The sequence below is a fragment of the Uloborus diversus genome, chromosome 9 (assembly GCF_026930045.1).
Source record: "Uloborus diversus isolate 005 chromosome 9, Udiv.v.3.1, whole genome shotgun sequence".
NCBI lineage: Eukaryota > Metazoa > Arthropoda > Arachnida > Araneae > Uloboridae > Uloborus > Uloborus diversus.
Window position 1 is genome coordinate 16640426 of NC_072739.1, and position 13699 is coordinate 16654124.

At 32.0% G+C, this 13699-nt stretch overlaps 1 protein-coding gene across 1 annotated transcript in view; it reads left to right on the forward strand.

Moving 5' to 3' along the window:
• The window catches only part of LOC129229500 (regulator of telomere elongation helicase 1 homolog), a 50487-nt gene extending 36812 nt beyond the window's left edge, over positions 1-13675 (forward strand). Inside the window, exons 13-20 of the mRNA XM_054863818.1 lie at positions 235-355; positions 3074-3198; positions 5162-5208; positions 6868-7010; positions 8058-8183; positions 10367-10514; positions 11137-11201; positions 13497-13675. Coding sequence (XP_054719793.1) covers positions 235-355; positions 3074-3198; positions 5162-5208; positions 6868-7010; positions 8058-8183; positions 10367-10514; positions 11137-11195 — 769 coding nt within the window. The 3' untranslated portion in view covers positions 11196-11201; positions 13497-13675. The remainder of the gene's footprint in view (positions 1-234; positions 356-3073; positions 3199-5161; positions 5209-6867; positions 7011-8057; positions 8184-10366; positions 10515-11136; positions 11202-13496) is intronic.
• Positions 13676-13699: the final 24 nt, after the last annotated feature.

Consider the following 13699-nt stretch of genomic DNA (forward strand, 5'->3'; position numbering starts at 1 on the left):
GCAGATTTTTGTGAAACTTTTTAGTAATGTTAACGATTCTTAATATTGTTTCTGTAACTGTGCCGATTTTCAAAATTAGTTTTGTGAAGCTGCTGATTTCATTACTTGAATTTTGTGAAAGCATTGATTTATAAAAACAAATTTTGTGAAAATACCAAAAAGCAGTAGTAAAATCATTCAGTATTGGGCCCTGCATTTATATTAAACCATAACTAAATTTTAAAAATTTGACAGGTTTAAGGATAAACGAATACAGTGCCAACTCTCTAAGTGGATTCAAGGCAGAATACATGTTTTTGATTCATTTGGACCTATATTGAAACATCTATCCAGCTTTTTCAAGGCATTGGGCCAGGTAAAATGCTTTTTTAAAAAAAACTTTTCATCTAAATCAATTTTAAACTATATTGCAAATTTCTTGCATATGTACTTGTAAAAGCTATATACTGTCCTAAAAGGTATTCAGAAATTGTTGCTTTTTATTCAGTAAGTTACCACCCTATAGCCAGGGTTAAGGCAGAAATACATGAAATACACCTCCAGCTCAGTCAATTCCAGCCAAGGACTGCAGTTTCGTGCTTATTAGCACTCATCAGCCCGGCATAGGAAAGTGACTTAGCTGGAGATGGAAAACCTCTTAAGGAAGCCAAGAGTGTCAAACAAACTGGTAGCTAATACAGAATTACCACTGACCGGACAAGTGACCTAAGCAATGGTTCGGTTCAACTCGAAGATTGAAGCCTTGCCTTCAATCTCTATTAACTACCAGTTGGTTTGGCACTCTTGGCTTCCTTAAGAGGTTTCCACCTCCAACTCAGTCACTTTCCTATGCCGGGCTGATGAGTGCTAATAAGCACGAAACTGCAGTCCTCAGCTGGAATTGACTGAGCTGGCAGTGTTTTTCATGTATTGTTGCTTTTTGCTTAAAACTACAGTCAAACCTTGTTATCGTAACACCCGGATTTCATGACACTCCAGATGTCACTTTTTTAAAGTATCGAACCTATGCCATAGAGTTTTAATGTTAAGTGGCTCTGGGTTTTACGACAGTTTTTTTTGGTAAACTGTAATACTGGATGTAAACTGTAATACTGGATTGTAATACTGGATGATAGCTACTTTAAGCTGTAGGGGTGGTCACTACGAGCTTCTCCCGAAAGAAAAAGAGATAGGAGCTCCTCATTAAATTGAAAAGGGACAAACAACTCTAAAGTGGATAAAAAAATTAGAAAGGGTTTTTTCGCCTTCGAAAGGTTGGGCTAGGCCGTCAAAATCTAATCGAATTGCGGACAAAAGTGAAGAGTCTTGAATTGATTTCTTTCTTGCTAATAAATTCGTGGAAAGGAGGATTAAAAATATTATTTGAAAGTTTAGCAAACACTTATTGGAAAATATTGTAGAATTCAAAAAATAATAATAAGTGAAGTTTTTTTTTAAAAAGTTTTTGTTATACTATTCACCAATAACTCAAGTTTACATTAGTTGAATCTATTTAAAAATACTATTAATTTCTTCATTAAATCCAATTTTATTGTGAACTAATGTTTATTTATGAATTTTTAAACTAGTCCGGTTATGACATCGCTCCAGCTATGATGACACTTTGTTGACAGTTCCAGAGATGCCATGATAACGAGGTTCAACTGTAATCAGATGTGCAACCATCGACATTTATCAAATACAATCGTGATTAATTTAAAATCCCTGCTAATATAAGTGCAACTTGAGTACTTAAGTTTCCTTTTACTATGCACATTGGGAAATCATTTACTGTGTAGCCCCAAAAATTAGGTCCTCAGAGAAAAAAATTTATGCCCATGCCAGAAAAATTGAGATGTAAACATGTAGCATGTGGAAAAGCAGTTGTATAAACTTATTTGTAATTTTTGTTGTAACACTGTTGGAGATTTGTGTCTGTAAAAATGTGTGAAACCACTTTGATTCAATTATTTTATAAATTCGGGGTGTGTGTGTGTGTGTGTTTTCATCTTTTTTTTAAAGACCAGAACAAGGGAGGGGTGGGATTTAATTTGTTTCTGACAAATGAGTTTTTGCAATCAAAGATTGGAGCCAGGTTTTGAAAATGTTTAAAAAAAATTCCCCCCTGTTTCTTTAAGAATTCCTATGCTCTACAGATGTTTCTAAAAACTATGCTTTTGCATAAATTTCAGAGTCTTTTCAGATATTTTATTCGTACTATGTATTATATGAAAAGAAAGCTAGCAAATGGTAATAATAGTTATGTCAATGCATGAAGCAATCGTCAATTAATAAACTATGCAGTAAGAAATGTGCACAAGTATAACATAATATTAGATGAAAGATACTGTTAGAAATCGTAATATTTAAAAAAGTAATAATAATAACTGTTTATTTTAAAATGGATAAAATGAAACATGGAAAAAAAATCAGTTTAATGTCTTTGGTATAAGAAATTCATAAGTTAGATATAATTTAAAGTAGAATCATTCATAATTATCAATTCTAACCATTTAAAGTTAAATAATATTCAAGCATATACAGAAATGATAAGAAGTGCAAAAAATATCGAATCCAAAAGAAATTGCTGGGGGGGGGGGGACGAAAGAAAGGAAAAAAAATTAATGAAAAACACGTTTTACATGTGAAAATGGGCAGAAGATATTATTTGTTATGTTTTTCCACAATAATTCAGCATTCATAAAATTCATTGATCATGCCATAATAACAATGGATCACATGGCTCCCTATCTACCAATCACAAAGTGAATAAAACTAACTTCAAGCCACAGCGAAATGAAATCAATAAATAATCTTGATTGCTCAAAAACGACCTCATCCCCCCCTCCCTTTCTTTTCACTTTTGAGTCTTTTGTTGAACTTTTGGTACATTAAACAATATTGTGGAAAACTAAAAAAATGCTCTAAAATTTTGAATATTTATTATAGTTCTACAAAAGGATTTCTTCAAATGAAAAGTCAAATTTTAATTTATTACGTTTTGGAGATCTATGTAAATGCAGTAATTTTAATTGAGTATCATGTAGTTTTAATAACATTTCTAATCAATATTGATTGTTTTCATTTTGTTTAGAATCCAAATAAAAGTAAACATAATGTGCCATCTTTTGGAGCATTTCAAATGAATCATTCTGTCGTTTGCCAAAAAACAGAAACTGTAAAGAATCAGTCAGAGTCTAAGGAAAAAAATAAGAACAAGTAAATATTTCCTTGTATTTGTCAAATATTTTTCTACAAGTTATTTTTTTGAATAAAATTTCTTGCTTTGATAGTGTATTTTTATACAGCAATCCCTTCTGAAGTTTAAACATGTACATGTGAGAGCTTCTTTCTTATTGCATAGATGCAGTTTCTAAAATAATTCTTAAGTTCTTGATTTTAATTCTCATGCCATGCACTGATTTTGAAATTCAGAGCTTTTGTGCTGCTTTCTGTTTAGAGATTTTAAAATTATTCATTGGAAATTATCCTTTAAATTTAACTCATTCTTATTTAATGCTTATTGTTCAAGTGACTGAAAATGAGTTTAAATTTTTTTTTATAGATTTTCTAAATAATTAGAAATATTTTTAGGAACTTTCTCTATTGCAATTCCTTTAGGTCAAAACTTAAGAGTGAGCTTGCTGGGCATTCTCAGGGGGGGGGGGGGGAATCTAACCTATTCATTTCTGCTTCTGTTGGGAACAGATTAATTAGATCTACTCTCATGAGATGCTCCAGGTCTGTAGTTCTCTACTTTTTCAGCCTGAGGGGCCTGTTCTCATATTGAGAATAGAACCATAATACTTGTAAAATTCAAATACAATTGAACCTCGTTTTTATCCGGGTCCTGTTTATCTGGGTCTCTGGTTAATACAGATCAAATTTGTCGAGTTAATAAAAAGTTTTACATTCACAAAAATAATAATTTTAATTATTATAGCTGAACTTTAAGTATGTCAAACACTTGCTTTCTATTTCGACTGTTATATAACTCCTGATCGTGCAATAACTTATTGTAATCTAACAAACATCATGGCGTACTTCGAGCGTTTTTCTATTATTTGTATGTGGCCTTTTCAAAAATTTTGGCAATCATATTTTAAAAAGTAATTTTTAATTTTAAAAGCAACTTTTTCAAATGACAGTGTTTGAGGTTTCAATTTTTTTACATCCTGCTAATATTTCAACCATTTGAAAAGATGGAAGTTATTTTAATATATGCTGACTTAGAATGAATTAATTTTGTCATTTATTCTGATAATTTGATTATTTGATTCATTTATTGTTAATTTAATTTTAGTACTTGAGAAATTAATTGATAAAAATTCTTTTAAAATAGTAAGCACGTAATTGTTCTTTTATTTGGTTTTGAAATAAAATATTTATTTTAAAATATCTCTTTAAATTAAAAAAAAAAAAGAAAGAACTTTTAAAACTGTCTTAATGGTTCCCTTTATCAGTAAATGTATATCATTGGCACAAATTTGAAGGTCCTTTTATTCTGGGAAACCGTTTTTAGAGTAAACACTTATATTCAGTATTTTTAGCAATTGAAAGAATATTGTTATGTATCATGTCAGAAATTTTTCTGGGGGGGGGGGAATGTAGTATACATTTAAATTTGAACCTGGAATAACTTTTTTCTGTGGGAAAAAAATTAAATTCACAATATTTTTCTTATTTTTACAAAAATAACAAAAATTCTCAAAAATATTTTGAGAATTTTCCATATGAGGCAGTGAGAAGCAAAGAGATGCAAGTGACAAAATTAAAAAATTGGAGATAACCAGTACACATGGTAGGTGAACCTCTCCTCTGTCTTGGAGCAAAAGATGGTACTAGTAGCCCTGGTAGTTTCTACTATACAGCATGATTTAGAAATAAATTTCAATGAAAGCCTGCCTAGGATGTTATCTTTAAACGTATTTTACTCAAAACTTGAAAATGTCCACTTGCATCCCTTTGCTTCTCATTGCCTCATATATCTTTTTTAAACAAACAACCTGGTTTTGCACATACCTATATGATAGGCTTGCTTTGTTTTGAGCCTTTACCAAATCCCCATTTCATTCTGTCTTTAATAAAATGGATGTATTTTGTGTACAATAGATATTGCTGTACATTAGAAAAAAATATGAAGTGATTTATTTCCTTTTAACATTAATTTGCTTGATTTTAGCTCTGCAGCTGAAAACATTTTTGAAGGCTATAAACATAATCCATCAGGTAAGTAATTTGAAATCCAAATAAGTTTAATAGAAATGACGAATTTTTACTCCATCTCATCTAGCCATCAATGTCATTAAACATTAATGTAAAATTTAAAAAAAAAACTAGCAATATGATTTTTTTTTTTTTTTGTATAAAATATGTATTAGGAGCCCCTAGCACTTATAGCTCTGCAAGTTAGTACAAGTTAGTTTAAAACCTGCGAAAAGTTTTTTTGTTTTAAACGGAACTCATTACGCATTTTTAATCTGATTCTTTTTAACTGCCGATTTAAATCTTTGCAAATCAAATAAGATTGCGAAGCTATCTTCCAGGGTTGGTGAGCATTAGGAAGGGGGATGCAGAGCCCCCTAGTAATAAATGAAAAAAAAAATGTCTCACTCTCTTCCCCTTCAAATTTGAACATAAATTGTTCTATAATGATGATTTTGCTTCTCTGTTTTTATTTTTAATTATGAGAAGAGTAAATAATATTCTTGTGCTTTCTCATATTTTAATTAAGTATTTGTTATTCTTTTCTTTATCGGCTAATTAAGTAATTATTCAGTGATTTATTTGTGCTGTTTTTTGTTCCCGACAACGGATAAAATAAAAAAAATATGTTTGGGTGCGTGTTGGGGTATGATATGAGGATGGTCGACCTTCAATCCTGGACCTCCTTTTGAATAATTCTTGTGTGTGCCACTGCTCCATGTTCCCCTGTGCCTACCGCTACACGTGATTTAACGAGTTGGATGGGGCCTCTGAAGAGAGCTCTGTCCAGACCAGGACCCAAGCAACCCCAGAGGTGTTAATTTTGAATGGTAACTTGGAGGGCTTTATGACCATGAACATATTTAACATGCACCAGTCACCATTAGTGAACACAAAGGATCTTCAAACCTTGACATCCAACCCTGGACCTCCCATTACTAGTTTGATGCCTTGCTGAATAGGCCACCACTGGCTTCTTTTTTTTGGAGATAGGTTGAATAAAACTGAACAAACTTATGATTCGGCCATCCACCACATTAGTGCGGATTTTTGAACGTCTATTGTATTATGTATCTTCAATGTCAGAGAAATTTAACATACTTTTGAATTTTCCAAATTAATTATTTTTTAATGGCTTTAAACATTCTAAATTTACCAACTGCTGTAAAAAAAAAAAAAAATGACCAAAGCCATTTAAAAAATGATGAAAAAAAAGGGGGGGGGGGTCAAAGTTGATAAGTGATCAAGCATTGCCATGCCATTTTAAATGCAGAAGGTTAATTGATAGCCAACTATTTTGCTTTTTTCCCTTTCGTTCCAAAATATGTTTCCTGTGCATTTTCCTCCAAAAATATTATAACAGATAACATTCAAAGTTTGAAATAACAAAATTAGAGTTTTAGTTCTACTGCAAAAATTTATTTTCATCTTGGATTTCTATGAGACATTTTGTCATATTCAAAACCTCAAAGTGTTTCGGCTTTGGTTTTCAGCTTTACATGTTACTTAAAGTTGATTATTATTCAGAAGTTCAAATTGAGATGGATTGAAAATTGTTGATTAAGGTATAAAATAAAACTCTGTGATCAATTTTGAAGAAAATTTTGCTTTATTAGGTACATTTTACCTCTTGTGCTATTAAAATGAACTGGCATGGGTATTATTTTTATTTATTTGTTTTAGATTCACAAAGTAACCAAAATGCTAACTCTAGTAGTATTTTTGATGTTATGGATCATCAACAGCAAATACCTTCTCCTCCGATTTTTGCAAATACTATTTCCTCACAGGCCAGCTCTCACGCAACAACCTCATACTTTGACTCTGTAAGTTTTCCTTTTGTTTTTGCCAAATGTTTATAACAAATAAATATTGAGAATCAAATGCGTAACTATTTAAAGTATTAAATAAGGAAAAAATAATCCAAATTTATGATGTGTTATACTTTCCAAGTTTAGGAAGTCATTGGTGTCAAACTACAAGTGTTTATGAACAGCCTTGACAAATGCAAAGGAACAATTTGAGGCAAAATAGTATTTTGTAGTGCTATACAATCTTACAAACTGCATTTTGTAAAATAATACAATGGGGTCATTTCCAAAATTTTAAAAGTATTTCTTTCTGAAAGAGCATGCTTAAAAACATAGGATCTGACCATTTTTTAAACTATTTGTTAAGGTTTAATATTTTAAAAAAATTACTTAAATCGGTGTGCTTTCATTGTTTATGCTTCCGCAGATGACATCACAAATGAAATGCCATTCAGTGTTCCCATTCGCAGAGCAAAATATTTAACATGCACCTTTGCTCATGTGTATTGGCAACGATAGGGTTGATAGCAAGCATAGAGCGCAATTTTAATTCGCTTCTTGATTATCATAACGTGAAAACACAGTAGAAAGATGCGTCAAAGAGCATCTTTTGTGACATCATTAAGACCACGCCTTGTTTGAAAAATCGGACATTTTAAAAAATTGATTAAAAAATAACTGTTGGGAAAATGAAAGTATTTTTAGGTCTATATTTTTTTTGGATTATTCTATCAATTTCAGTGACTAAAAGTACTACTTTTCACTGAAGGAAACAACCCCATCCTTAAAGTGGATTTCTCACAATTTATTTGAATACAATTCTTAAAATTTTCCAATAATTGCCATGAAGTTAGAACCCTACATACTACATACTAATATATTTTGTGTTTATAAACATTAGATGTGTAGATTCTTAAACTGTCTACAATAGTAACCTGTTTATAACACTACATTTTTACATCCCTGTAGTAACGTTGCAGACAGGTTTTACTGTATTAATTTATTTATTTATTACATTTTATAAAGTAGTTTGTAGTTCAAACAGCTTATCGATTTTTCCAGCATTCAATCCCTCAAAAGTCTCAAGTACCAAAAAAGAAGAGAAAAATTTCCATAGCTCTACGTCAAGCACAGCAACCTGAAGATAATTTATCTCCTACAGAGAAATGGAAGAAATACTTGATTGAGGTATTGCACTGTTTTTTGTACTCTTTAGTTCTATTCCAGGGTTCATACACGCATAGAAAAGTTGGAGATTTTGTTTCTCTTATACATTAGAAAACGTTTAAAACGAAGCTAATAGGACCGAAAAAAATTTTTGTGTTGAACGAATTTCGTGTTTAAAGATTTATATTTAAGTGCGCAGTATACTGTCCTGATCGCTATACCAGTTTGCGTAAACCGATTTTTCATGTTAAGTGTTTTCATGTTAAATGTATTTCACTGTTTTAGAGAAAATCTATGCTGGTCACAATATTAGTAAAATCCATGGAAAAATTGACCTTTAAAGGGTGATAGGGGGAATGATAGGGATCATTCTAGTGTGGAAAATTGAAAGAAAAAAAAGTAATATTTTTCTTATTGTATGATGGCAAAAATGGATATTGAAAAAAAAATTGTTTCATCAAAGAGAGAGAGAAAGAGGAAGCTTTATTTTCCCCCAAACTTTAAAACAAAGTTTTAACACTTATTTTGTAGAGCCCTTTTTGCATCACATACACCCCCGTTTTTTCTTTCGTTGACAGGGAACACTTGAAGACCAAAGAGTTTAGCCGCGACTCCACATCACCGGAAAAACGAAAACAGAAACTGAAACGGAAAACGTACGATTTTCCGTTCCGTTGTATTTCCGTTCAACTGGCCGGAAATTCTTACGCGGAATCTTGGAGCGCCATCTGGTGAAGGATTCTAGACATTCACTTTAATTTTGTGTATTTAGCGGGAAAGATGAATCGAAGAAAGAAAAAAGATTTTGCAATGATGAGTTTACATTTTCTTAATATAACAGCTCTGCCCTTGGATAAACAAAAACCATATCCACTCATATAGATGCATTGACTTCACAAAGCCCGTAATTTAGGGACAATTATCTTCTCAAGTGTCTGCGTTATACAAATTAACCTTCCCAAATTAGCAACATTTTAGGTAGTGAGGATCAAACGGAGTGGCAGTACTCAATATATAATTTTTACAAGGTGGGTCAAAACATTGAAACCACTGCACTTACACATTTCCCAAAAAGATTTAATATCAAATTTTAACGAGAATAAAAACCTCCAACACAAAAAATAGGGTGCGTTTGCTGCCTCGCTTGCTCTCCCCTAGATCCAGCACCCTGCAATAGTAACTTTCAATTTTTAAATCGTTAAATTCGAAAATTACAGATCAAAGTTGATTAAAAATTTAGATAAGTGAAACAAAATTTAATTTTATATGCAGAAAAAAAAGCTATCAATGTATTTATTAGGCTAAATGAAGGAATGAAAGATATATTTCCAAATCCTGCATAAAATAACTATTCTTGTATTTTCTGATGAACACACATTCAGAATAGATTGCATTTGTTGGTACAGGAACCATTTGGGAACATAGACTTCAAGGGTTCCCTTTCCTGTACCCAAACTTGTCCCTGACTTTTCTTTTTTCTTTAGTAAACCGGTCCCTTTGAACTGTTCACTTTGTTTCTGCTAAAGGACTTGCAAAAATTTAATTTGTTGCAGTTGATTGTTGATTGCAAACGCATAGTTCATACCATTCAAATACAGCGACTAAAAATGTTCGACTTACCCACTCAAATTGAATTTGGAGCCGATGACAGGCCACAAACTCTTCTTCATTTGGACATCTTTATAATCTTTCCTTTTTTTATTTATCGAAGAGGCAAGGATATTTCCTGACCTCTTCTAAAAATACTTCTAAATTTATCTTCATGGATCCACTAGCTGTCGATATTGCTGAAGAAAAACGTTGTTGACAATGTGAAGAGTTCCTATTGGCTGTTGCGAAGCGGATTCCGTTGCCAGAAACAGAAAAAGTTAAAAATGTTTCAACTCTCGATTCCGTCGTGTTTCTGCCGCTCGGAAAAGGAAACAACCGGAAGTGGGAAGGTTTTTCTGTTTCCGTTGTCCGTTTCCGACGACTTTCCGGTGATGTGGAGTCGCGGCTTTTCTTGTAAACCACTTTGGAAACCACTGCTGCATACCTTTAGAAGGAGTCTATAATTTATTTTATTTTTAAAAAATATGCTTGCATATTGTATAGTTTTTTATTGCAAAATTCGATTTTGTCTGTTATTTGTATTTTTGCAAATTTGAATATGTATTTTCAGATTTTTTGTATTATTGCACTCTAATGCTTGTGTATACTTTAAGGTTAAAACTTTGTTGGGTGCTACACACCAATATGGCGATTTCTGCTCAGCTGTGAAGAATTTTAAAACAACTAAACAAGTTGAAAAATTTGCTCTGGACATGAAAAATATATTTTCAAATATCCCTGATTGTGACAATTACTTGCAAAGTAAGAGTGTTTAATCTATTTTCATCTCCTTCCCCCCTCCTGCTGTACTTTTATCGTGGAACATGTTGCTTTTAGTAACTTTAGTTTTTGTTTCTACATAACGACAGAACTTAAGACAAAACTTGGTGCTAGTATCAGCAGTGTTCTTGATATATATAAGTAGTAGAAATTTTTGGTGTCAATCCCCACCTCCATCCCACCAAGATTTTTTTTTTTCTTTATGGTTTATGTAAACTACTTCTATTAAATAAAATGAAATTAGCGATAAATGAAACTTGTCTATAATTCGCTAATTGTTATCATTGGTCTGTGCTACAGTGAGTGTTCTTACTTGATAATTTTTAATTGTTTGGAACATTTTACAAAAGAATTTTACATTTTTTTTTCTTTAAATCCCCAAATCTTTCTTTGGGAATCATCAGTAACTCAGGATGTGAATATAAACATCATTAAAATTTTGTAGTCTAGTGTAAAAAGGTCAATTTAAGCAGGAAAAAAAACCCTCTAAGAAAAGGGTACCCCCCCCCCTCAACCTAAAATAACCACTGTAAAATTCCTCCTTTTTTAAAAAATTTTGTAATATAATTTTTGAAAAGCAATAATCTGCAACATTTTGTTACAGCTGCGTCTTTATTGGTTGGAAGTCAAGACCGAGGCAAATTCTTAGCTTTATGCTCTTGAATCGTTGTAAGTGATTTTTTTTTTTTAAATTTCTGAAATAAAAGTTTACTGTTTCTAATAAATGAAGTCAAAAAGTTAGTTGCACTACTTAAGCAAACAAATCAGGTTAGAAATTTAACAATAACTTTACTTGGAGCCAAAAGCTACCTTCCAATTAACTTTGTTTTTTCAGCATTTATCGAGGTCAGGGCCGGAATTGGAAGTGTGGAGGCCCCTAATCAGGGTTCGAAAAGATCATCATATTTTTGAAAATATCCGATATTTTCATATATATCCGAATATTTTGATATATATATATGTATATATCTGATATTTTCGACCCGTGAAAGTTAGGATATTTTGTAAAAATTTATTGTGGGGGCCCCTTTGTTGTGGAGGCCCCGGGGCAGTAGCCCGCCTGCCCTCCCCGAAATCCGTCCCTGATCATGGTAGTTTTTTGACGCCTTCTATTGCAAAGAAATCATATCCACTGCCTGACAACCATTCTTGGGGCAACTTTTACAGGGGTAGAAGTAACCGCCTTGTCGCATATAGGACATTTTCTACAAAAAATATAGGACACATTATATGAATAATTTTGCTATGAAAAAAGAAATAATACATATCATATGTTATTTAGTTATTCTTATCAATGATTTTCTTTTAATAAAAACCTCAAACATCTAAAATGACTTTCCTGTAGTTGAAAGTATAATTTTTGAAAAAATAGTGTTCTCTAAATAACTAAAGAAAATTTGAACAAAGATAATCTTTATTTTTTCTTTCTCACCCATGACCTAAGTACTAATTCCCCCGTTCTTTGATTTATATCTTAACTGAACCCTTTACCACTTGTATTAAGAACAGTTTTCTTCATATGCTTGAATGTTTTAGCATGCAGCTTTAATTGCGAAAATCCACTATTGCTTATGGGCACCGAACAGTTGCAAAAATGGCAAAAAGCGGCAAAGTCATTTTTTTCTTTAGTGCACTAAGCACCACAATTTGTGCAATTAATGTCCTCCTGGTTCAACCACTCCACATGAAATTTTGTTAAGCGATGTGATTTCGCCATTATAATTCCACTTATTCCAACAAACTATGTTTTAACATTGTAAGGAACTAACATTTCACGATCCCAAAATTCCGAAAAAAGAAAAGATTTCAAAAAGAATATTAGATTATTCCAAGCAGAAAATGCACTGAACAGAAAAATGCACCAACAAAAACGAAAACCATGATGGAAAACAAAGCAAACGGCTGTTGCCTCCCCCCCCCCCCCAAACGCAAAGTTCTAAAACCAACTTTAGACTTAGTTCTCATAACTCCACCCACTATAGAGTGACGTCACATTGCTGTAGCCAATGCGAGAAGATGCCTGTTGCAGGATTTAGTCAGTTCAGTTTTGTAATTTGAAATTCGTTTGGGCACGTTCTTTCAGCAAAAAATCTGATGTCAGAAAGTTTATTTACTGTTCCATTTAACAGATATATAGGGTAAAAAATGGGAATATAGGACATATAGGACATTTTTGAAAAATATAGGACGATTTTGATGCTTTTTATGAAAATATAGGATATATAGGACTACTTCGACCCCTGCTTTTACGTTATCATCTCTTAGAAAGTTCTTTTATGGAACCAAAAACACAAAAAGAAAGATCTAGGCTATGAGAAGCGTGCTCCTGCACTTCCCACTTCAACTTTTTCAGGAGAGCATACATTTGTTTTGCTGCATGTGGTCTTGCATTGTCATGCAGAAGCATACCTTTTAATAGCTGACTGGGCTGTCAATTTTTCAATTTTAATTTTATGAACTAGTGCAATTAACTTTCTGACTGATCTACATAGATATCAACTGCAGTAAACTCCTGATTATCAAGAAGTTAATCAACCATTAGGAACATGTATTTTTGCAGTAAAAAACAAATACCAATGGCTTTTTTTTGTCGAAAAATTGTAAAATTAAACTTGTTTTTGTTTTATTTATGTAGTTATTTTTTGTGCTTTCTTCATCGTACATACACTTGTTCTTTATTGATAATACTGTTCTGTATACATTTTCACGGTTTTAAGATGGTATTATGCATCAATATAGCTAAGTTGTTGAGGAAGGACAATTTTTACCTTATTTCTTCCTCATTTTGACCTTTTTGTTGCTTATCTGCGATTTTTAGTGTCGGCAGCACTAGTGCCAGCAAATTCTGCGGATAATCAGGAGCTAACGTACTGTAGTGATGAATTGGTAGAGAATAAAAAGTTTCAATTGATTCTTCTTTTCATAAAACACTTCACCAGTTTTGACTTAAATTTTATATTTTAGGGAGGATAGATCTTGTTTTGTGAGGCCTTTGCAGATTTTGAAGAACATTAAGTCAAAAATCTACATTTTTATAATTGACTGTATTAATTCAAAACAGATGCTGTGATTAAAACTTTCTACAACTTATTTTAAAGAATTACACAGCTTCACATGTTATTTATGGCTGGACCATAATTATATTTATATTTTTATATTATATGACA